Source organism: Kogia breviceps, chromosome 3, assembly GCF_026419965.1.
Source record: "Kogia breviceps isolate mKogBre1 chromosome 3, mKogBre1 haplotype 1, whole genome shotgun sequence".
Classification (NCBI taxonomy): domain Eukaryota; kingdom Metazoa; phylum Chordata; class Mammalia; order Artiodactyla; family Physeteridae; genus Kogia; species Kogia breviceps.
The window spans coordinates 88,340,540-88,362,389 of record NC_081312.1 but is presented as its reverse complement, the minus strand read 5'-3'; the positions used below and the strand labels follow the sequence as shown (position 1 = coordinate 88,362,389).

Below are 21,850 nucleotides of genomic sequence, written 5' to 3'. Positions count from 1 at the left end.
GGACCGGGGCACGAACCCGCGTCCCCTGCATCGCCAGACGGGCTCTCAACCGCTGCGCCGCCAGGAAAGCCCCTTACATCAGTTTTGATAAGCTATATTTTTCTGCTGTTGGGTCCATTTAATCTAAAATTTCAAAAATATATAAAGTTGACCATAAAACCTTTTATAATATTTTGTAATGTCTTCAGGCTCTGTGGCAATGGTTCCTTTTCCATTTCTGATATTAGTTACTGATGTTAGTGCCTTCTTTTCATTTCTTAGTCTCACCAGAAGTTTGTCATTTTTATTAGACTTTTCAAAGAACAAACTTCTGACATTTTTGATGCTCCCATATATTTCTTTTATATATCCTTAATTTCTGCCCTTATAATTTCCTTCTACTTTTTTTTGGCTTTAAATTGCTGTTCTTTTTCTAATTTCTTGAAAGAGATGACTGATTTTCATCCTTTGTTTCATCCTTTGTTTTTCTGATATGTGCATGTTAGACTTACCGATTCCCTTTAAACTGTGTGCCAGTTTTTCAGATGTCATTTTTCATTATCATTCAATTCAAAATATTTTCAGATTTCCAATAGGAGTTTTTTTGATCCATGGGTTATTTAAAATATTTAAAAATTTCCAAATTCATGTGATTCGTTATTTTGTTATCGATGTCTGGTTTAAATGAATTAAGGTCAAAGAATATAGCTTGTGTGATTATAATCCTTTTAAATTTGTTGAAATTTTCCTTCTGACTGAAGTATATGGTCAGTGTTATGTGTGTGTTTACAAAGATTGCCCTGCAGCTGTTGGATGTTCTCAGGTGTTTGGTACAGTGTTCTAACATATGTTCATTGAGTCAAGTTTGTTAATCATATTGTCTGATTCTTCTTTCAGTTACTGAGAGAAGCATGTTAAAAATCTTCTAAGTTGTCTGTAGATTTATTTATTTATAGTTAATTACTGCTTTATCTATACTGAAATTATGTTGTTAGGTGCATGCAAATTTATACTTGTTACTTTTAGTTGATTGAACAAATAAGCATTGAAATATAAAACGCAGACCTTTAAAACATGTAGAATAAGACATAGGAGAATATCTCTCTGACCTCTGAGAAGGATTTTTTTGTAAATGAGACACAAGTATTAAGCCATAGGAGAAGATATTTGCAGTGCAAATAACCAACAAAGGATTGGTATCCAGAACATATAAGTAACCCTATGAATGAATAAGAGACAATCTGATGCAAAAATGGGCAAACATCTTTATAGGCATTTCACAGAAGAGGAAACTTAAATAGTTAATAAAATTATGAAAAGATGCTCAACCACAGTGGTAATTAGGGAAATGCAAACTAAAACCAGGAGATACCATTATGTGTACCCACCTTACTGATAAAAACTGAATTGGCAAAGACATAGATCAATGGGAATTCCCACTGCTGGTGGCAGTGTAAATTGGCACAATAGAGTTGACCAACTGTTCAGCATTACTTACTTGAAGATGTGCATACCCTATGTACCAGTGCTTATCAGGTGTAAACCTAGAGAATTCTTGCTCCTATTTACCAGGTCACATATCCAATAATGTTAATGGCAACATTGTTGCTAATAGCAATTGCAACAGCAACAATTTAAAAAATAAAACAACTAGAAACAACTACTTACCTACTAACAGTAGTTTGGATGTTTAAACTGTTGAATTTTCATACACTGGAATACAGCATAAGTTTGAATTTTAAAAAAGCTAAGGAAGGCGTACAACATGATTCCATTCATTTAAAGTTCAAAGAACAGACATAATGAAACTATACTTTCTAGAAATACATACATATGTAGAATAGAAAAAACTAAACAATACATTTGTTGGAAAAACATACCTATGAATTATTTGCAAGAAAGAAAAATCCAGACACAAAATGTAGAATAGTGATTACCTCAGGGCTGGGAGAGATACACAGGGGCCTTCAAAGGTTTTGATACTGTTCTATTTCCAAAGCTAGATGGTGAATTAATGAGTGTTTGTTTCTTCGTATTATTCTCCAAACTGTACATATACATTGCATACATGCTTCTGAATGTATTTTACAAGGCATTTTCCTTTTGAGGTTCTCACCTCAGTGAATCCCAACACACTGACTGGGGCCTCTTTATATTCTACTTCATTTTTTGGTTACTATCAGCCTCATCTCCAGTGGCCTGAGAGAAAACAGTATGTAAGAGCCCCAGTCATGCTTCTTAGTGAATACTATTCAGAGTCTATTTCTAGCAGGGAAATCCTGTATTGGTGTTTCATAATTCATACTCGTTAGAAGAATTCCTGCCTTTTAAAAAATGTTATTTTATTTATTTATGACTGCGTTGGGTCTTCGCTGCTGCGCGTGGGCTTTCTCTAGTTGCAGCGAGCGGGGGCTTGTGGTTCACGGGCTTTACAGCGCAGGCTCAGTAGTTGTGGCGTAGGCTCAGTTGCTCCGTGGCATGTGGGATCTTCCCGGACCAGGGATCGAACCCATGTTCCCTGCAGTGGCAGGTGGATTCTTAACCACCACGCCACCAGGGAAGTCCCAAATTACTGCCTTTAATTATAGTCTGAGTTCTAAGTAGAGGGATTGTTCAAATTACTCAGTATAGAATAACCAATTATAAAAATAACCAATTATCTGGGAAAACTGGGGGAAAATTTGTGTCATTTGTGTTAAGACAACTACTGGAGAGCTGAGGTAGTATATCAGAAAAAGTATTAAGGTTGACTCCTACAGATAGTGGAAAATATGTATACACCTGTGGCCTGTTCTAATTCCCCTGGTGATCTGAATAAAACATTTGTTTTTTCTTTCCCTTTTTTTAAACACAGCTTTATTGTGGTATAATTTACATCTCAAAAAGTTGCCCATTATAAGTTTACAGTTCATTTATTTCTAGTATATTTATATAGCTTTGCAACCATCACTACAAAACATTCATTTTTAAGACGTATGTTTTCTAAATCTAGATTAGAATTTATATTCATTCCTACTCACCTTTCATTATGTCCAACTTAATCAATCTTTTCGTTAGAATTTTCTCCTATTCCGGTGAATATTGACCTCCCCTTTCTTTGAACTCTGTAGCACTTGTCTGTCCCCAAGGACAGACTTTAGATATCAATTATCTAGAATTCTGTCTATGACTTAACTAGACCCTCTTCTTTCTCCCAAATTCTTTGTCACATTACTTGAAATTTTACAATGACTAAAATCCCACCGTTAGAATTATTTACTTATTTATATGGACTGTATATTAGCTAGTAAGTAGTATTGTGTTGATGTTAAATTTTCTGAATTTGATAATTTAGTACTGTGATTATGTAAGAGAATACCTTGGTTCTTAGAAGATACTTGCTGATGTATTTAGGAATAAGAATTACAATGCCTGCAACTTAATCTAAAGTAGCTCAGCAAAAATAGTATTAGTAATAATTATACTCACACACAAAATCATATGGGATGGATGTGGGGGAGAGACACTAAGAAAATTTAGCAAAATGTTAATAACTGATAATGTAGGTGGAGAGTATATGGGAGTTATCATATAAATATGGAATTTTTCCTCTACATTTGAATTTTTTTAAGATTAGAAAAGGAGAGAAATCATGTTCCTTTTGTTCAGTGGTTCCCTGCCCTAGCCACATGTTAGTAAGCTTTTACAAACTTCGAATGCCTAGGCCCCATCTGCTAGAGATTTTTATTTAATTGGTCTTAGGTGGGGTCCAGGCACTTGAATTTCTTTTATATCCCCCTAGATGAACCTTTTTTTTTCTTTTTATGCTTCTTTTATATCCTTGGAAACATCTAGCAAGGCTCCAGGCACAAAACAGGTCCTTATTACATTCCAGTTAAAATGAATTCATTTTTTTAAAAAAAGGTAATTTCTTAAATGTAGCCATAACATGTCATGGCAGTTTGCCCAAATCAGCAGCTATAAATGTATGTATATTGTATATACCAACACTACACGAATATTACCTGTAGTTGTATGTATCCTTCCCACTATGACAGATAGGATAGAGGGCTTTTATCCTGCCGAAAGAGCTGTGCTAATTGTAATTTTAGAGGGCCATGCTGAAGGTCCTAAGTACTGCACCCCTGCCCCCCATCTCTCCCCAAAAAACCTGTCAGTTATAGAACATGAAGCCCAGTTAGATGGGACTTCCAAAGGAAAGGAAATAGGGGTGGTTCATCAAGGGTACTGCTGAGATCAATAAGCCTGAGACATTTAGGCTTAGGAAGAAGGAACAAGCTAGAGGAAGAGTATATTGGAGAGGACAAGATGAAATATATGGGTGTTTAAATTATAGGCAGGAATACTAAAAGGATATAGTCAAAAGTAAATGGAAATACTTAAATGTATTTGAATACAGAAAAACAAGTGCTCCATAGGTAGGTAAAGCAAGAAAAAGGGACTGAGAAAGAGTCAGAGATTCGCTGGACTAAAAATTATCTTGAGAGAATTCAAGACAAGATTATAAACTAGCCCAGAACATTTTATTCTTTAAATCTCTGGAACAATTTTTTTTTTTTTTTATAAATTTTATTTATGGCTGTGTTGGGTCTTCGTCTCTGTGCGAGGGCTTTCTCTAGTTGTGGCAAGCGGGGGCCGCTCTTCATCGCTGTGCGCGGGCCTCTCACTATCGTGGCCTCTCTTGTTGCAGGGCACGGGCTCCAGACGCGCATGCTCAGTAATTGTGGCTCACGGGCCCAGTTGCTCCGCGGCATGTGGGATCTTCCCAGACCAGGGCTCAAACCCATGTCCCCTGCATTGGCAGGCGGATTCTCAACCACTGCGCCACCAGAGAAGCCCTGGAACAATTTTTTTAATTACAGTAACAAGTTCCAGAAAATAAATGTGTTGCAAAACGTATATTAAAAGATAATTAAATAGGAAGAAGAGCACACATCTAAAAATTAATCTGTTGAGTCATTATATTGGAGAATAAGGACAGTATGATAGAATTTCTGAGCACGTTCGAAAAGGGTTCCCGAGCATCACAAACTCAAGTTGCATTTTGCTCCAGTTATAATAGGATGATGATCATGCTCATGAGAATGGCTCCTGTGTCATAGTAGACCCCAGAGAGTTAGAATGACAGCTTGAAAAGCTCCAGTTAAATCCACTTAGAACAGTGAGAACAGAATTCAATTTGTGAATCCTCTTTTCATTATTCCAGAGTTCCCCATAAATTGGAAGAGAAACCAGTGAGACTGGTAAACTATTTCAATACCTCTTTAATAATGCTCTGAATTTATACAATAGTATGACAAATTACGGTGGATGTAAGATATGCAATGGTTCTTTATTCTCTCCACCATCGTTAAGGCAAGGGCAGAAGTAGGGATAAAGTTTCTCTATGAAGGTGCTACTGAAAGTATAAATGTGAGTCATAGTTTTAGCATTGTAGAAGGATACCTGCCCTCCCTCATAATCCAGGTATATGCCCACCTTGTTGAGGTTGTTAGTCAGTTTCAGACTACAGGAAGGCAAATCCAGAGCCTTTAGATCAGTTTGGTTCCTTAGTCTTAAAAGCCAGAATCCTTGCTCAGGAGTTAGAGGACAGCTGCCCTTCCGAAGGATGGATTCTCTGACAACTCCAACTGTCCATTTTGTCTTCTTTGCTACCTCTACTTCCCAGTACCACCTTCCAGATGTGAAGCCTTTTGAGCCCAGCACAGCCACACTTGAGTCAAACCTCTCTGGATCATCAGGCATTACCTGCTTAATGTCACCATGCCACACACTGGTTCGGTTTTTGGAGAGCACTAGATTTGGGTGAGCAGTTTTAGGGTCCAGAGTTAATGGAGATAGGCCTAGTAAGAAAATAAGAGAAAGCAGGGCATGGGAGAAAAGGGATGAATGCAGGTTCCCATAGATATTATTTACATAGACACCAGTGCTTTATCTCCCCATGCCATATACTCGTAGACAGGCAGGTAATTACTTATATACTTTATATTGTTTTGATATCCATGTGGCTATATTCTAGACATTTTTATATTTGTGGTAAAAATCAGACTTTACTCTGAAGCAATTATTATACTCTAATAAAAATGCAAATAAGATAAATCTGTACTAATAAATATAAGAAAATACAAATGCTGAAAGGGTAAAGATTAGGTAAGTGGGTCCTAGGAAAGCTTTCTAAGGGCAATAAGCATTTTAGTTTTGATGTAACATCTATGAGATGTATCAGGATGCTTTGGGTAAAAAAAGGCAAAAAAGGAATGAGTTAAAAACAGTAGCTTGCATGAGAGAGAAGATAAGGGCTTGCCCGTTAGAAGCAGGTGAGACTGAGCTAACTGGCACAGAATTTAGAGGACAATGGTGATAAGTTTACATTTGGTTTAATAGACACTGGAACTTTTGAGGTCTGGAATGGTTGATGCCACTGATAATCAGAATGTGGTTCACAAACTGTGTAACTGCCAGTCTGTGACAGGATAGTACAGAATTGAGAGTAAGCTCTTAGAAACTTTCATAGAATTCTGACAGAGTAATTTTGTCAGTTGATTTTGTTAAAAAACTGGGCTTTCACTTTGTAATCTTTGTTATTTTAATTCCACTTTTTCAAGTAATTAATTTATATCGTACTCTACAAATATATCAGTTTTAAAAACTGGTCCTTTATCACAGGTAATTTGACAAGTATTGGTTTAGACAAATCAATGGGCAGCAGTATAAAAAAGAATTTCTAAATGAAGAGAGATTGGAAGCATATCAGCAAGAAGATGACACAAATTCTAGATGTGAGATAATTGAACGTTGGCACAAAATTTGATACAGGAGGGCTTCCCTGGTGGCGCAGTGGTTGGGAGTCTGCCTGCCAATGCAGGGGACACGGGTTCGTGCCCCAGTCCGGGAGGATCCCACGTGCCGCGGAGCGGCTGGGCCCGTGAGCCATGGCCGCTGAGCCTGCGCGTCCGGAGCCTGTGCTCCGCAACAGGAGAGGCCACGGTGGTGAGAGGCCTGCGTAGCGCAAAAAAAGAAAAAAAAAAAATTGATACAGGAAACACAAAAACTATTATATGTTCACATCATGGACACAGATACAAATATGCATACATTTGTTGTTAATGGATTTACTTATACTTGGAAGCAAGATCAATCCAGTCTATCTCTCTCTTCTCAGAAAAGCCTGAATCTTTTCCATCATCCCAAGGATTTTTTCTTTCTAACAAGAGGCTTAGAAGAATCCTGAAAATTTCCCATATAGGCTGAATCTTCTCTCTCACACAGATCCTCATCCACTTTGGGTTGTTACTTTTTCCAGTGTGAGAACTAGGATTTCTTTGGAAGTATCATAAAGAATTCCTGCCAACCTTTTAAGAACCACAGCCTGCTCTCATCACCAAACCTCTGACACCTCCAGCTAGCTCAGCCGGCCTTGGATTTGAGGATTCCTAGGAGTCAGCTTTGCATCCCCTCTTTTCTTCTTATGCCATGTTCAATCCAACAGTAAGTTCTGTCAGCTCCACATTTAAAATATATTCTGAGCCTACTCAGAATATATAGACAGATAACTTCCACAAATACCACTGGCTTAAAACTACTGCAATAGCTTTTTAACTGTTCTGTTTCCATTCTTGCCTGTCTGCAGCCTATTCCGCCCATAACACAAATGAGATCATCCAGTTCTACTCAAAATGCTCTTATGCTTCCCATCACCCAAGGTAAAATCCAGAGTCCTTACAAAGAAAACAAGACATACACGATGTACCCACTTCTCTGACCTCATTTCCCACCGCTTACCACCCCCTCGCCCCATTTAGTTTGGTCCAACCACCTTTGCCTTTTGGCCGTTCCTTGAACATACTAAGCTCATTCCTACTTCAGAGACTTTACACTTCCTTTCCTTGTCCCTAAACACTCTTTCCCCATATGTTCACTCCTTCATATCATTCAGGCCTTTATTCATGCAAGTTCAATAAAATGTTAATGATATAATCTAGGTAGGTGTAGGAGTGTTCATTGTAAAAGTCTTTAAACTTCTCAGTATGTTTAGAAATGTCCACAGTAAAACATAGGGAGAGGGGACTGTTTGCTCAGAGAGGTTTTCTCTGGCCATTCTATCTAAAATAGCATGTTCATCTGTCTATCGCTGTTTGTACTCTTATCCTGCTTTATTTTCTCTCATGAATAATTATTTACTGAGTATACCATGCTTTGTTTTCTTCACAGTAGTTATCACTATGTGAAATTATTTACTTGTTCATTGTCTCTTCCACTGGAGTGTAGTCTCTAGAAGGGCAGGGACCATATGTGTTTTGTTTCCTCATATAGCTTCAAAATTTGGAACTGTTCCTAGGTATTCAAGTAACTGTTTGTTAAACAAATAAATGAACTTCAATTAGAGTTCCATTTGAAACCTTGACACTAATTAATTTCACCATGCTTCATATTCCTGTTATCCTTGGCATAAATGCCCAGAATATAGACTCCTCTAATGATTTATTCTCTACTGTACTTTTATCCCCACTCTTCTGTTCTTTACCTCCTCTGCCTTCACCCATCCTTCCACTGTTCCCACCCAACCCTTTCCACTCTGCCCTTTAGAACTACCTCCCTAATTATCTCTCCTGCATCCTCAGTTTACAGAATTCTCTCATCACCTCCTTAATTTAACATAAATCTGGCTGGTTCTTCCAAAAAACAAACTAACTAACTATAAAAAACAGCTTCCAGAAGTTCATGAGACTATTCATTTTCTAAATTCAGATGCCAGAGATCAGGTTGCCACCACTGCTACTTCCAGACCCATACTCTACTCCTCATCCTCATGTAAAACAATCACTCTTCATTTGAGGCTCTTGTCATTCCATTTCATATTTCCCTCTATCTCTATTTGATGCTATTATGTACAAAGTTCCTGGTTATACCCCCTGCACTTTGGGTTAACCTTACTTCTCTATCCCAAATCCAGCCCATCATCTCAAGTGGTTTTACTATCTTTTAGATATAGCTACTCTTCTATTCTTGCATGTCCTTGACTTTACTGCTGGTGACTTTTGACTCCATTACATCTAAGCTTTCCATATCAATGATTATATTCTGGATCTTGTAGTCATCAGGAACTATTCATTCTCTAAAATCTTCAATTCAGATATGCCATACTCTTTATTTTTTGAGCTTTCTCACTCTCATCTCTCCCTACAACCATTACTTGACTTCATTAACATCTTTAGTCCCCTATCTCTCTTTATTATCTCTCATTGCTTCCTGGCTTAAAATCCTTCCCTAAACAGTTAGCAGTGATAGCTTTGTTGCCAATAGCCTCAACACTTTTACCCTCTTATGCTATTTCTGCAGCATCTGCCATGCAACTCTCCAACCTTGGATTTATTCAACCATTCACATAACACCCCAATTCCTGACCATTGCAGGAGGAAAATCACAAAATTATGCATACAGGTACCACTACAAATTCATTATTTCCACTCTATGCTTGGCCATCAGCATTGCCCAGAACTCTTACATTTCCCAAATCAAATCCTCTCCAATTCCTCACAACAGCAATTTCAAACCTTCAGCTCCCACCTCAAACCCCTATTCCACCACTTCCCTCCTCAATCCCAGGCAGAAGACTTCATCTCCTGTTTCACAGAGAAGCTACAGTACATCTTATAGGAATCCCTCAATTCTTCCCACTCATACTGCAAACCCCACCCCACAGAATTGTTCACTTCTACCATCTTTATCTCCTCTCCAGTTTCAGAGGAAACTGTGGAAAGTCAATACCTCTCTCTGCTGTAGCTCTCACTCTTCCCTACTTCACCAATTATTCCCTTTCTTATACTGTTGATTTCTGCCTTTTTACAGGCTACTTCCCTTCAGCATGTTTTCCATTCATACAACTTGCCTTCCTAGTGAAACTTCTCAAATGAGTGATCTATTCACTTCATTACTGCCTCATTCCAAATTACTCCTGAACCCTACACAATAACTTCTACTCATTCCACTCTTTTGAAATTGGCCTTGCCAAAGTCACCAGTTGTTGTTTAAAATATCTCTTTTCCAGTCATTTTCTAGATTGATCTTCGCATTTGGCGTGAATGACCATTCCCTTCTCTTTGACAGTCTCTTTGTTTTAGATTCCATGTGGACTTCATTTCCTGGTTTTTCTTTTATTTCTGTTGCCAGAATTCCTCAGTCTCTTCTGAGGCTTCATTGACCTTCATCTGTTGTTATTCTCTATAACATGCTCTCTCTTTGACTGTATGTTCTCAGTTTCCTTAGGAAATCTCATTTACATGAATAGCTTCAGCTACCCCCACTCTATATTGATTATTCCAGCCCTCGCCTCTCTCTTAAGCTCCAGTTAGAATAATTACCCATTTGAATATATTCACTTAGTTGTCCTGTAGGTCAACACAACATGGCCAAAACTGAACTCATCAGCACCCTCCAAAATCTGCATCTCCTGTATTTCCATCCTTGACATCACCTTTCTCTATCCCTTACCACCAGTTACTGTCCTGTGTATTTCAGCTCCAGGAATTCTGTCTTCAGAATCTATTCTTTATTTTCCATTCCCATTCCCATACCTCTGGCTTACATCTTAATAATGTTTCACCTAGAGGGTTGCTACAGACTCTAACTTGGTCTTCTAGCCTTTCCTGAGGAGCAGAAACTATGTCTTTTATTTCCATTTCCTTGGAGCCCAACTTAATGCTTAGCATGTAGTAGGTCCTCTAGAAGAGTGTGTTGAATGAATGAGTGAACTTTGGTGATTTTACTAATACACATAAAACTAAAGGAAATATATTAAAATATTTTAAGTTAAACAATTCCCTACCGTGGAATACATGAAAAGCCATATTGTCCGTGGTTGCTTTTTCACTTCAATGGCATAGTTAAGTACTTTCAACAAAGACCAAAGAGCCCAAAAGCCTAAAATATTTACTGTCTGACCCTTTACAGAAAAGTATCAGCCCTTATCCTAAAGCAACAGCCTCATTTATAAGGCAGGAAAGAAGAAAATATGAATCTGCAGAATAAGCAAAGGCCTAGAAATAAGAAGTATAAAGTATATTTTACCAATGTTTGACCATGGTACATTCTTATTAAAATAGCTATCTATTAAATAAATCCCATTTGATTTTCTTAAATGTAAAATTATACCAAAAAGAAAAATATCAGTTTGTGCTTTAAATGATTGCTAAAAGTGAAATTTGATTTTACAGGCAAAGAATACAAAAAGAAAAACACTGTGATCCTGAGACAGCTAGAATTTGCAGGGTAGAGTAACACAGAGGAGGGAGCTATACATAGACTTTCAAACATCTACAAAGGGATTCCCTCAAGGCTGTGGCTGAATATTGCCACATGCATGCAGTGAAACTCATTAAGTCCAGAGAGAAAATCTCCAGAAAGCAGTAAGCCTAATAATTGCTAGAGCTCACACAAGACTGGGAATAGTTTTCAATCCTGTCAGCCAGAATGGAAAAATGTTATAGTATGTAGAACATCAGACAGAGTACTCAGAAGGTTAATACCTTAGAAAATTGGCAAAATTAACCCTAGATTAAAGGCTGCTCTTGAACGACTCTAACAAAGCTTAAAGACTCAGCAAAGCTTAAAGTGTCAAAAGGAACAAAGTTATTTCAAATAACTTCATTAAATGCCAAAGTTAAATCCATAGAGCTTAAAGGATTACAACAAAATTCAGCAAATAGCAATGTAAAACTGTTCATGTTTGACAGTCAGAAGAGACAAATCTCCCATGCAGAATTCCAAATAATTTATGTAGATACTCCACCCTCAAGGAGGAGGGAGCATAACTACCTACTCCTTAAGTGTAGACTGCACATAGTAACTTGCTTCCAAAGTATACAATATGGAAAAGGGAGGGGGGAATAACTTTACAGTGGAGAAACTTGACAAACACTACCTCAGCTAGGTGATTAAAGCCAACATCAACAGTCATAAATTATGTTGACAGTATGTATGCTTGATATGATGTGATGAAAATGGCACTTTAACTCTGTGGTCTTCCTCTCAATAACTCATAACCCTGGTCTTATCATGAGAAAATCATCAGACAAATTGCAGTAATGTGGCATCCTACAAAATACATGACCAGTATTCCTCAAAACTGTCAAAGTCATCAAAAAACAAGGAAAGTCTGAGAAACTGTCACAGCCAAGAAGAGCTTAAAGAAACATGACAACTAAAGGTAATGTGGAACCTTAGATTGGATCCTGGAATAGAAAAATGACATTAGGTAAAAAAATAAGGAAATCTAAAGAAACTATTGACTTTAGTTAATAGTAATGTGTTAGTATTGACTCATTAATTATAAAATCATGTATCACACTAGATATAAGATAATAATAATATAAACTAGGAATGAGGTATACAAGAACTCTCTGTACTATCTTTTCAATTTGTCTGTAAATCTAAAAGTATTCTAAAAAAATTAAGTCAATTAAAAATTTTTTAAAATACCAGTCATGCAAAGCAACAGGAAAATATGACCTACAGTCTGAAGAAAACTCACACAATAACAACATGTTAGGAATTACAATAGTGGTGGAATTAGCAGACAAAGATATTAAAACAGCTATTATATATATCTTCCATTTGCATGAGAATGTAGACGAAACAAGAACATGGTAAGGAGAGAAACTGAAGATATAAAAAGACCCAACTTTTTGAAGAAATGAAATGTATCTGAAATGAAAAACATCTTGAACAGGATTAACAGAAGATTAGACAGTGCAGATGAAAAGATGAGAGAACTTGAATAGCAATAGAAGCTATTCAAAATGAAGCACAGAAAGAAAAAAGGCTAAAAAATGCTGAACATCAATGACAAGTGAGACAATTTTAGGTGGTCTAACATATGTAAAATTAGAGTTCCAGAAGGAGAGAAGAAAAGGTAGATAGGTAAAAAAAACCTCTTGAAGAAATAATAGCTGACATTTTCCCAAACTTGGTGAAAACAATAAACCCATTGATCCAAGAAACTCAATGAACCACAAACTAAATAAATAAAAAGAAAACATACCAAGACCCAGCATAATCAAACTGGTGGAAACAAGTGACAAAAAACGTAAATCTTACAAGGAAAAAAGAGATAGTACATACAGAGAAATGAATATAAAAATGATAATAGACATCAGAAACTGTCAAGTGAGAAAATAATGGAGTGACTTTTTATATTAGTGAAAAGAAGTCCATTAACCCAGAATTCTATATGAAGGAATATATCTTTCAAAAAAATAAGGTAAAATAAAACTGTGGTGGTATCCAAACATTGTCAAGAGAGAACCCAATATGTAGTGAAAGATGAAAAAATGACATAAAAATGGAGATTGATATTAAGAGAAACAAAAAGAGTCCTCTAGACCAGTGTGGACAGTACTCCATATGGATGAACCAGAGGCCAAAGGCGGGGGTGGGGGGGGAAGCTGAAGGCAGAGCGAAAGAAAGAAAAGGGGGAAAGCAAAGCAAAAACAGTAAAGGCAGTGAAGGGTTTGTCCTGGTAGACTCTTAAAAACTTGAAAAATGTCACATGAGATAGATCTTTGATTAGAATGTATACATTAGTTTCAGCTTCCACCAAATGAAAACTTTATTTCCATATTTTAACTTGGCCTTTTTCAATTTAAACCCAGCATAACTTCTCAAATTTGTTTTGGGAACTACAATAAAATATCTTTTTTGATGGAGTTAAAAAAAATCAAAAAGATCAACATTATCAAGTTTTAACAAGGATTTGGAGAAACCAGGACTCTCATCCACTGGAGGTGGGAATTAAGATGGTACCACCACTTAAGAAAAAAAATGTGATAGTTTCTTATAGTTAAGCATATACCTAACATACAACCTAGCAATCCCATCACTAGATATTTACCCTAAGGAAGTTAAAACACAAAGATTTGTAAACAAATGTTCAGGCAAGTTTATTCATACTAGCCATAAACTAGAAACTACCCAAATGTCCATCAGTTGGTGAATGAATAAGCAAATTGTGATGTATCCATAAAATACAATGATTGATACATGCAACAACATAGGTGAATCTCAAAAAGCATTTTGCTAAGTGAAAAAAGCCAAACAGAAAAGACTACATAATGTATGGTTCCACTTATATGAGATTTTAGAAAAGACAACTAAAGTGAAATAAAGTAGATCAGTGAGTGTCAGTGGCTGAGGCTAGAAGGAAAGGATTGACTGCAGAGGGGTATGTGGGAACTTTCTGGGATGACAGAAATTTTCTATATCTTGATTTTGGAGATGTTTACATAAGTGTATACATTTGTCAAACTCATAAAATTGTACTTTACAATTGGTGAATTTTATTCTGTGTTAATTATACCTCAGTACTGATTTTTTTCAGTGTCAGTTACCTGGAAAAATTAACAGGGATAGACTTGTGATTTTCTTTAAGTCAGTAACTACAAATAATAATGAGTCTATATGAAGTCTATAAAAAACTTTATTTAGAGCTTTACTTCTGTAACGATTTTTATTTAGAACTTTATTTTATGTTCTTGAAATGTCATTTGTGTTCTTTTGTCCTGCTCAGTTTTTGGTATCTGCAGGATGACAAAAACTTAGTGTTCTTATTAGGCACATCTATTGAAATAATTGGTTTTCTTTTGAAGCACTTAAGATCTCTAAACATCTCCTAAGATGAGATAACTCCATGTTATGAACATCAAGCACAAGATGAACTATATTCATACACACGATGAGTATGTACAGTTACCTCCTCCTCCAGGGCAGTGATGCCTCAGGGACTTACATAACTGTTTTAGAAAAACATTAAAATATTGGTTGTCACATTTGATAGAACAATCAAACAAAATCATAGGCTGAGAAGTAATTTGGACAACAGACTCTGTTTACCAGTACAAAGTCATAAATTCTTAGATGACGGTAAGAGAAGAAATTCAGTCGTACCAACTAGCCTTCTTTTGGCTAAACTTCACCCCTCCCTCTGTCCAGACTCTAACGTACTATTTAGGGCCACAGAAGACATCCCACAGATGAAACAAAGTTTCAGGAACAAATAACTACTACCCACTGATACCTGGAGAGAGAGTGGACTGCATTTCCCTCCACATCATATACTGGATGGGACCTTTGAACAAGCCTGGGTTCAGCTTTCTGGAGATAAGTTCTCTGGGTGTCAGCACCCTCATTCCTTGCTCCAAGCTGCAGGGGACATAAATCACTTATTCTTAGACATCCTCCAGGGACTGAAGGAAGGGTATTAATACCACAGGGAAACACTTACCTATCCAAGAGAGGTGTGATGTCCTAGGAGAGGAAAGGAGAAATAGAAAGGTTAGATGCCTGTTCATCAGCTCCAGAAATTTCTTTGGTCATACTGGCCACCACCAGAATTTGATGGTCAAAACTGCAATCCTATGCAGATGGTCCCCATCCCATTGCCACCAACTCCTCTCATCCTCCATATGCCTTTTCTGATCTTCATCCTTCATCTAGCCCAGGATAAACTGGCTTACTTTGCTCTGATTTTCTAGAGTTCCCTTTTACAGGGAACAAGAAAGAAATTAAGGTTAAGCTGTTTTTACCTACACTACCACATAGTCTCAGGAGAAAAACACAATAGGTATTCCAACCCCAAGGCCACTTTTCCTTACTGTGGCTAATTAAGCTTCTGAGCACTGAGGTAGTAACCAATGCCACTTTAAATTTTTTTTTTTTTTTTTTTTTTCCTGTACACGGGCCTCTCACTGTTGTGGCCTCTCCCGTTGTGGAGCACAGGCTCGGGATGCGCAGGCTCAGCGGCCATGGCTCACGGGCCCAGCCGCTCCGCGGCATGTGGGATCTTCCCAGACCGGGGCACCAACGCATGTACCCTGCATCGTCAGGCGGATTCTCAACCACTGCGCCACCAGGGAAGCCCCCAATGCCACTTTAGAGGTGAAGCGTGAAGAAGCAAAAATTGACCAACAGCTTTTCAAACAGGTCAATTTATGATTGCTGAGAGCCAGTAAAAGATACAACTTAGGTGGCAACATTCTTACTTTTGAGAAATAAAGCTTCAAATTTCTTTATGGAGAAATATTAAAACATGCTGGTTTTAATGGCATCTTATTATCTTTTTTTCTAGAAGTGTGAAAGTAAAGCTTTCAACTGAGTATAAGGTAAAAGCAGCCTCCTGCTTTTCTCCCAAGGAATCTTAAAAGCACTACAGCAGTTTTTTTACCCTCCTGGAGGGGAAAATCTGCTTCTACATCCTTTCCAGCCCTCTTTCCCCCTCTATTGTACCCATAGTCATGTTGTTATGGAGTCTCACTTTGAGAAAGTCGAAGGAGTTCTGCTGTTCCATCCGTGCCTGGATGCTCAGCAACATCTCCCTGGCTAGGAGGCACTGTTCTTGAATGTGGCTCAGATTCAACTCCATCTCCTCTTTCAAGGCTTTCCCCTCTTCTCGGAGCTCATTTAAAACGTCCTTTTCTTTGCTGTGCAGGAACTGATGCAGCTTTAGAAACTCCAAGGAGATGTGTTGCTGCAGATGTAGCTTGTTTTCCTGGAAAATTCCATGATCATCACCATAGTAATTACTGAGATTAACACTTGGGGATGGGAGCCCACACCACTAACACTCATACAACTTGGGAAATACTATAACAGGAAAATGCATGCAAATGGCTGAGTATCAACATTCAGCTGTACTAAAAGGAGCCCTTTGGGAGACTTACTCTGTCTTTCCCAGCTAGTTTAATAGTTCAGCATGAAATAGTCAAAAGTCATCCTAGGTTCCTATTGCAGTACTGAGGTGGTAACCAATGCCATATTAAATAAGACCATGGGGTTAATCAAACATTTTTAAATGAATGATAATTCCCTTTTATCCAGAAGTACAAACCAATATCTACCAAATGATGCTGTTAGACTGGGTCCATATGAGGCTGGAAGAACTGTCCTTTTTTAAGAAATCAGAACTGGGGGAGATGCCATTCCTGCTGCCAGGACAATATAGAAGAAGCAAGAGATGGGCAATGTCTGAAGCACTGAAATTGATAACTGCTACACTGGCATCTCTTTTCTTAGGTGACCTCAACGTCCTCATGGGTATGCCATCTGACATCTTGGCTTCTCAGTTCCTCATCATCATTTCTAGTGATTTTTACCTTTATCTACTCGTTCTTTTAGTCACATTGAGGATTTTATCATCCCCAGCAATTGTACCATCTCTAAAATTACTTTTTATGCTCAGTTACTCAGGTACCCCTATTGCAACAATTATTGGGTCTCATTGAAACTTCCTGTTCATTGACCCTTTCATTTCCATTCATCAACTTCTCTCTCTTCATGTCCCCTATTATCCAGCTTACATTCTATGGTCAGTCATTATAATTGCACTCTTAAAATAGTCTTAACTCTCACTGTCCTGTAGGTCAGACTTTTCCATTTTTCCTTTTATCTGTTTCACCACTATCTCTCAGTCTTATTTGTTGGTTCTATCTCCTCTAACCAAGCTCTAAATATTAGATTACTTGATATTCTGCCCTGGGCTCTTTCCCCTTCTCATTCTACACTCTCTTTCTAGGTAATAGCCTCTCCTTTCACAACTTTAAATACAATCTATATGCTGACTTCTTTTCATCCTAGAGCAACTTCTGAGCTCCAGATTCCTATATCCAACTGTCTATTTGATATCATCACTCACCTCTCACATCTAATCAATCACCACATGCAGGTAATTTTTATTTCCAGAGCATATGCTGAAGCTAGTTATTTCTTTTGATCTCTACTGTCTTTCTAGTCCAAGCCATCATCATTCTCTGGGATCACTGCCGCAGCCCTCTGCTAACCATTATCCTTGTCATTGGCTTTCTCTAATCCATACTCCACACAGCCACCAGACTGATTCTTTCAAAATGAGATGAAGCCATGTCCTATTTAAACCCTTTAATGACTTCTCATTATTCACAGGATGAAGTTCAAAATTCCTAACATTATCTACAAGGGCCTACATGATTGGCCGCATATCTGCCTTTTCAGTCTCATCTTGCTTACCGTGATCCAGCTTAATTGGCCTTCTCTCTGTTTAACATAGCAACTAACTTCCTGTCTCAGAACTTTTCCATATGCTCTTCCCTCTTCACAGAAAATTTTCCAGGCAATTTCCTTCATATTCACCTCACCCAGTTCACTAGGCTAAGGATAACACTTATCCTTTCAATTCTCAATTTTTAATAAGTGGCTTCTTCAAAGAACACCCAGTCTAGATTAGGTTCTCCATTTATATGCTCTAATATACCCTATATTTTCATTTATAGTAGTTACCACAGTTGTTGTTATATTGTTATTGGTGGGATTGTTTAATTAACATCTATCTCCTACCATGGTAGGAATATAGTGTCTAGTATAATAACTGACCCACTCAATAAATATTTGTTGAATGAATGAATGTTGACTGTAATAGCTGAACTAGGAACTCATACAACAAGAACAAGATTCTCTTGAGACATCATTTCCATCTATCCTTCTTCTTTCCCTCATTGTACATATTTCTTTTTCCAGATGCCAAATGCCAGAGAAGATAACCCTCTACAGAATAATTAATGAAGAAACAGAACTCCCAGTTTATTCCCCCAACCTAGGAACTGATTTGCCAAGTCTCTAACCATTAAGCTCCTGTGAAGTTGAAAGTATAAGGAATAGTTTTATTTAGTTTTAGAGAAGCTAGGAAAGATCAAATCAGATGAGAAAAGCCAGCAATCTTAGAGACCTTGATTCAAAGGTGCCTGGTATGTAAAGGTACCTTTCCACCCACATAGCTGAAGTTACAAGGAGGGTATATTCCAGTTGTATCTCATAACCCCTCTCTCTACCCTGCTCCTCACCTTGTGAGCAGCAATAGCATCTTTCTGCATGTTCCGCAGGGACTGAAGTTCCTTCAGGGTTGCCTCCAGTTGACCCTGATGGATGGTAAGCTCCTCCTGGGAATACCATATAGAATTAACACAAGGTAATTGAGAGATAAAGGGCCATAAGGGACATCTCCCCCAAAGCCCCAGGGTGTCAGGGGGGAAAAAAAGCAAGTTCTTGCTACAGAAGTCTCCTTTACCCTGTATTGTAATTCCTATCTCTTCCAAAAATTGTGAAGAAAATTACAAGCAGCAGAAAAACTTAGTTTTATCCTTTTATTAGCTAACTTCAGGGCTTTGAAGAAGATAACAGAGCTCTATATATTTTCTACTCTAGTTACACTGTTCTCACTATCTATACTTTTACTTGCATTGTTCTCACTTAAAACACTCATTTCTTCCTTCTGCCTATACAAATTCAAATAATTTTCCAGTTCAAACTTTCTTTCACCATGACTCCCCTATTTCAGTTTTCTCTAATCTCTGAAATTCTAAACATTTATGAATTACAAATGTGACAAAAATTTAGCTCACAACAGTAGACTATCTTATATTGCTTTGGTTGTTTTATTCATTTTAAACTTGACTAAATTTCAAGACTTTTATAACAAAAGCAGTAGCTCTTATATGTCCATATTCTGTACAGTGTCTAGTAGAATGCTGTCATGGCAGGGTTTGGGTAAATATTTGATTGACTGAGGGAGTAGACCAGAGCTCCTTCACTGCTTTCCTATAATTGGCAACTATAGAAAAAGAACTTTGCAAGATATGTTGTATTTTCTGAGCACTCGGAGCTTTCTAGTAATCATCTGAATAAAGGGGTGGTATTGGAAGAGAGAAGAAGTCCAACAAAAGATTTTTCCCAGCCTTCCTAAGGAATTGCTCAAGATTGCTCAAAACCCAGGGCTCACCCACCATGAAGAAACGGACAGCATCAGAGATCTGCAGGAATTCTTTAGACTGCCCCACAGACAATCGAGCATCTTTGCATTGAAAGCATATCAGTTTCCCATCTGGCTTACTGAACAGTTTCAGGTTCTCTCCATGCTCTGGGCACTGTGGATGGCCCATGAGTAAGGGTAGCTTCTTAATCTTCTCTACCAGCTTCTCCAGTACAAGGTTAAATGTACAGTTGCTGTGTTGACATAGCATCTTACACTCAGGACAGAATGTTTCTTTTGCTTGCTGCTTCCAAAAGTTTTGGATACAAGACTGACAGAAGTTGTGGCCACAGCTTAGCATCAGTGGATCACAAAACCAATCATTACACAGTGGGCAGTGTAACTCCATAGTAATATCTTGAATCTGCACTTTAGAGGGTATCTGGGTGATGAAATCATTCACTTCAACATAGTTGTCTGGGTCAATGTTGACGGAGGGGTTGGAAGATACCTTTGGAAAAGAACAGCTAAAATGAGTTTCTCTTTCTTATTACCCACTTCAGCATTCCAGGATAGTGGACTCTTTTCCTAAAGGAACTGAGAATTGGTGCAGTCAGAGTAAAAGCACTATAATCTCTTCTTTGAAAGTGATCAATAAATTCATTGTTATCTAACATCATAGTTTATTACTACTCCCAACATTATTAAACTTTAATAGAGAACCAAGGCAGAAGAAGAAAGAGTACTCAATCAAAGAAGTGTATTTTGTTGTACCTCGCTTCTTCCACCCACTTTGTCTATGTATCAGTTGAAAGTTTTACTTCCAACTTCTGTTCTACTGGTTATTACCTTTTTGTTTTGTTTTGTTTTCTGGAAGTCATATGCAAAGAATTGGAAGATCAGTCAGATTCCTCAGTCAATGGCATAATATCACCAACCATAATATCATCCAGGCCCTCCACCCATCCTTTTTAAAAAACACATTACAGAAATAACATTTATACAGAAAAATGCAGAATCATAATTGTACAGCTCAATAACTTTTCACAAAATGAACACATCTGTGTAATCATCACCCCAATCAAGAAACATTTTCAGCATCCCAGAAGCTCCCCATATGCGTGCTTCAAGTCACTATCCCTCATCAAGGTTTACCCCCATCCTGACTTCCAACACTATACATTAGTTTTGCCTGTTTTTGAATTTTATATAAATGCAGTCATGCAATATATACTCTTTTGTTGTTGGCTTCTTTGGTCAACCTTATATTTGTGAGATTTTTTCATATTCTATATAATTGTGGTCCATTCATCCTTGTTGCTGTATAGTATCCATTGTGTAAATATACCATAATTTATTTCTCCATTCTACTGTTGATAGACTTTTGGGTAATTACCAGTGTGGAGCTATTATAAATAGTGTTGCTAAGAACATTCTTGCTCATGTTCTTTGGTGAAAAAATGTTATATACAGACATACCTTGGAGATGTTGCAGGTTGGGTTCCATACCACCACAATAAAGTGAATATCACAGTAAAGTGAGTGACACAAAATTTTTGGTTTTCCAGTGCATATAAAAGTTATTACTGTAGTCTTTTACATGTGCAATGAATAACATGATGTCTAATAAAAGTACATACCTTGGGCTTCCCTGGTGGCGCAGTGGTTGAGAGTCTGCCTGCCGATGCGGGGGACACGGGCTTGTGCCCCAGTCCGGGAATATCCCACATGCCGCGGAGCAGCTAGGCCCGTGAGCCATGGCTGCTGAGCCTGCGCGTCCGAAGCCTGTGCTCCACAACAGGAGAGGCCACAACAATGAGAGGCCCACGTACCGCAAAAAAAAAAAAAAAAAAAAGTACATACCTTAATTAAAAAATACTGTATTGCTAAAATATGCTAACCATCATCTGAGCCTTCAGCGAGTGGTAATCTGTTTGCTAGTGGAGAGTCTTGCCTTGATGTTGACAGCTGATCAGGGTGGTGGTTGCTGAAGGCTGGGGTGGCTATGGCAGTTTCTTAGAATAAGACAACAATGAAGTTTTCTGCATTGATTGACTCTTCCTTTCATGAATGATTTCTCTTTAGCATGCAATGCTGTTTGAT

At 37.7% G+C, this 21,850-nt stretch overlaps 1 protein-coding gene across 1 annotated transcript; it reads right to left on the bottom strand.

Moving 5' to 3' along the window:
• Window positions 1–5,280: 5,280 nt before the first annotated feature.
• On the bottom strand, window positions 5,281–20,171 carry TRIM69 (tripartite motif containing 69). Its single transcript, XM_059057542.2, has 6 exons — window positions 19,782–20,171; window positions 18,843–18,938; window positions 16,286–16,519; window positions 15,257–15,279; window positions 15,050–15,174; window positions 5,281–5,822 (listed from the first exon to the last, which is right to left on the bottom strand). Exons 1-6 carry the CDS (start codon window positions 20,154–20,156, stop codon window positions 5,281–5,283), a joined length of 1,395 nt encoding a protein of 464 aa, XP_058913525.1. The 5' UTR covers window positions 20,157–20,171.
• Window positions 20,172–21,850: the final 1,679 nt, after the last annotated feature.

Excerpts from the sequence above, each read along its gene's own strand:
- TRIM69 (XM_059057542.2), bottom strand. The coding sequence starts at position 20,156 with ATGGAGTTACACTGCCCACTGTGTAATGATTGGTTTTGTGATCCACTG. Across the intron at positions 18,939-19,781 it reads ATGCTGTCCGTTTCTTCATG|GAGGAGCTTACCATCCATCA; the intron begins GTGGGTGAGCCC and ends TGGTATTCCCAG. Across the intron at positions 15,175-15,256 it reads ATCACACCTCTCTTGGATAG|CTTGGAGCAAGGAATGAGGG; the intron begins GTAAGTGTTTCC and ends TGTCCCCTGCAG.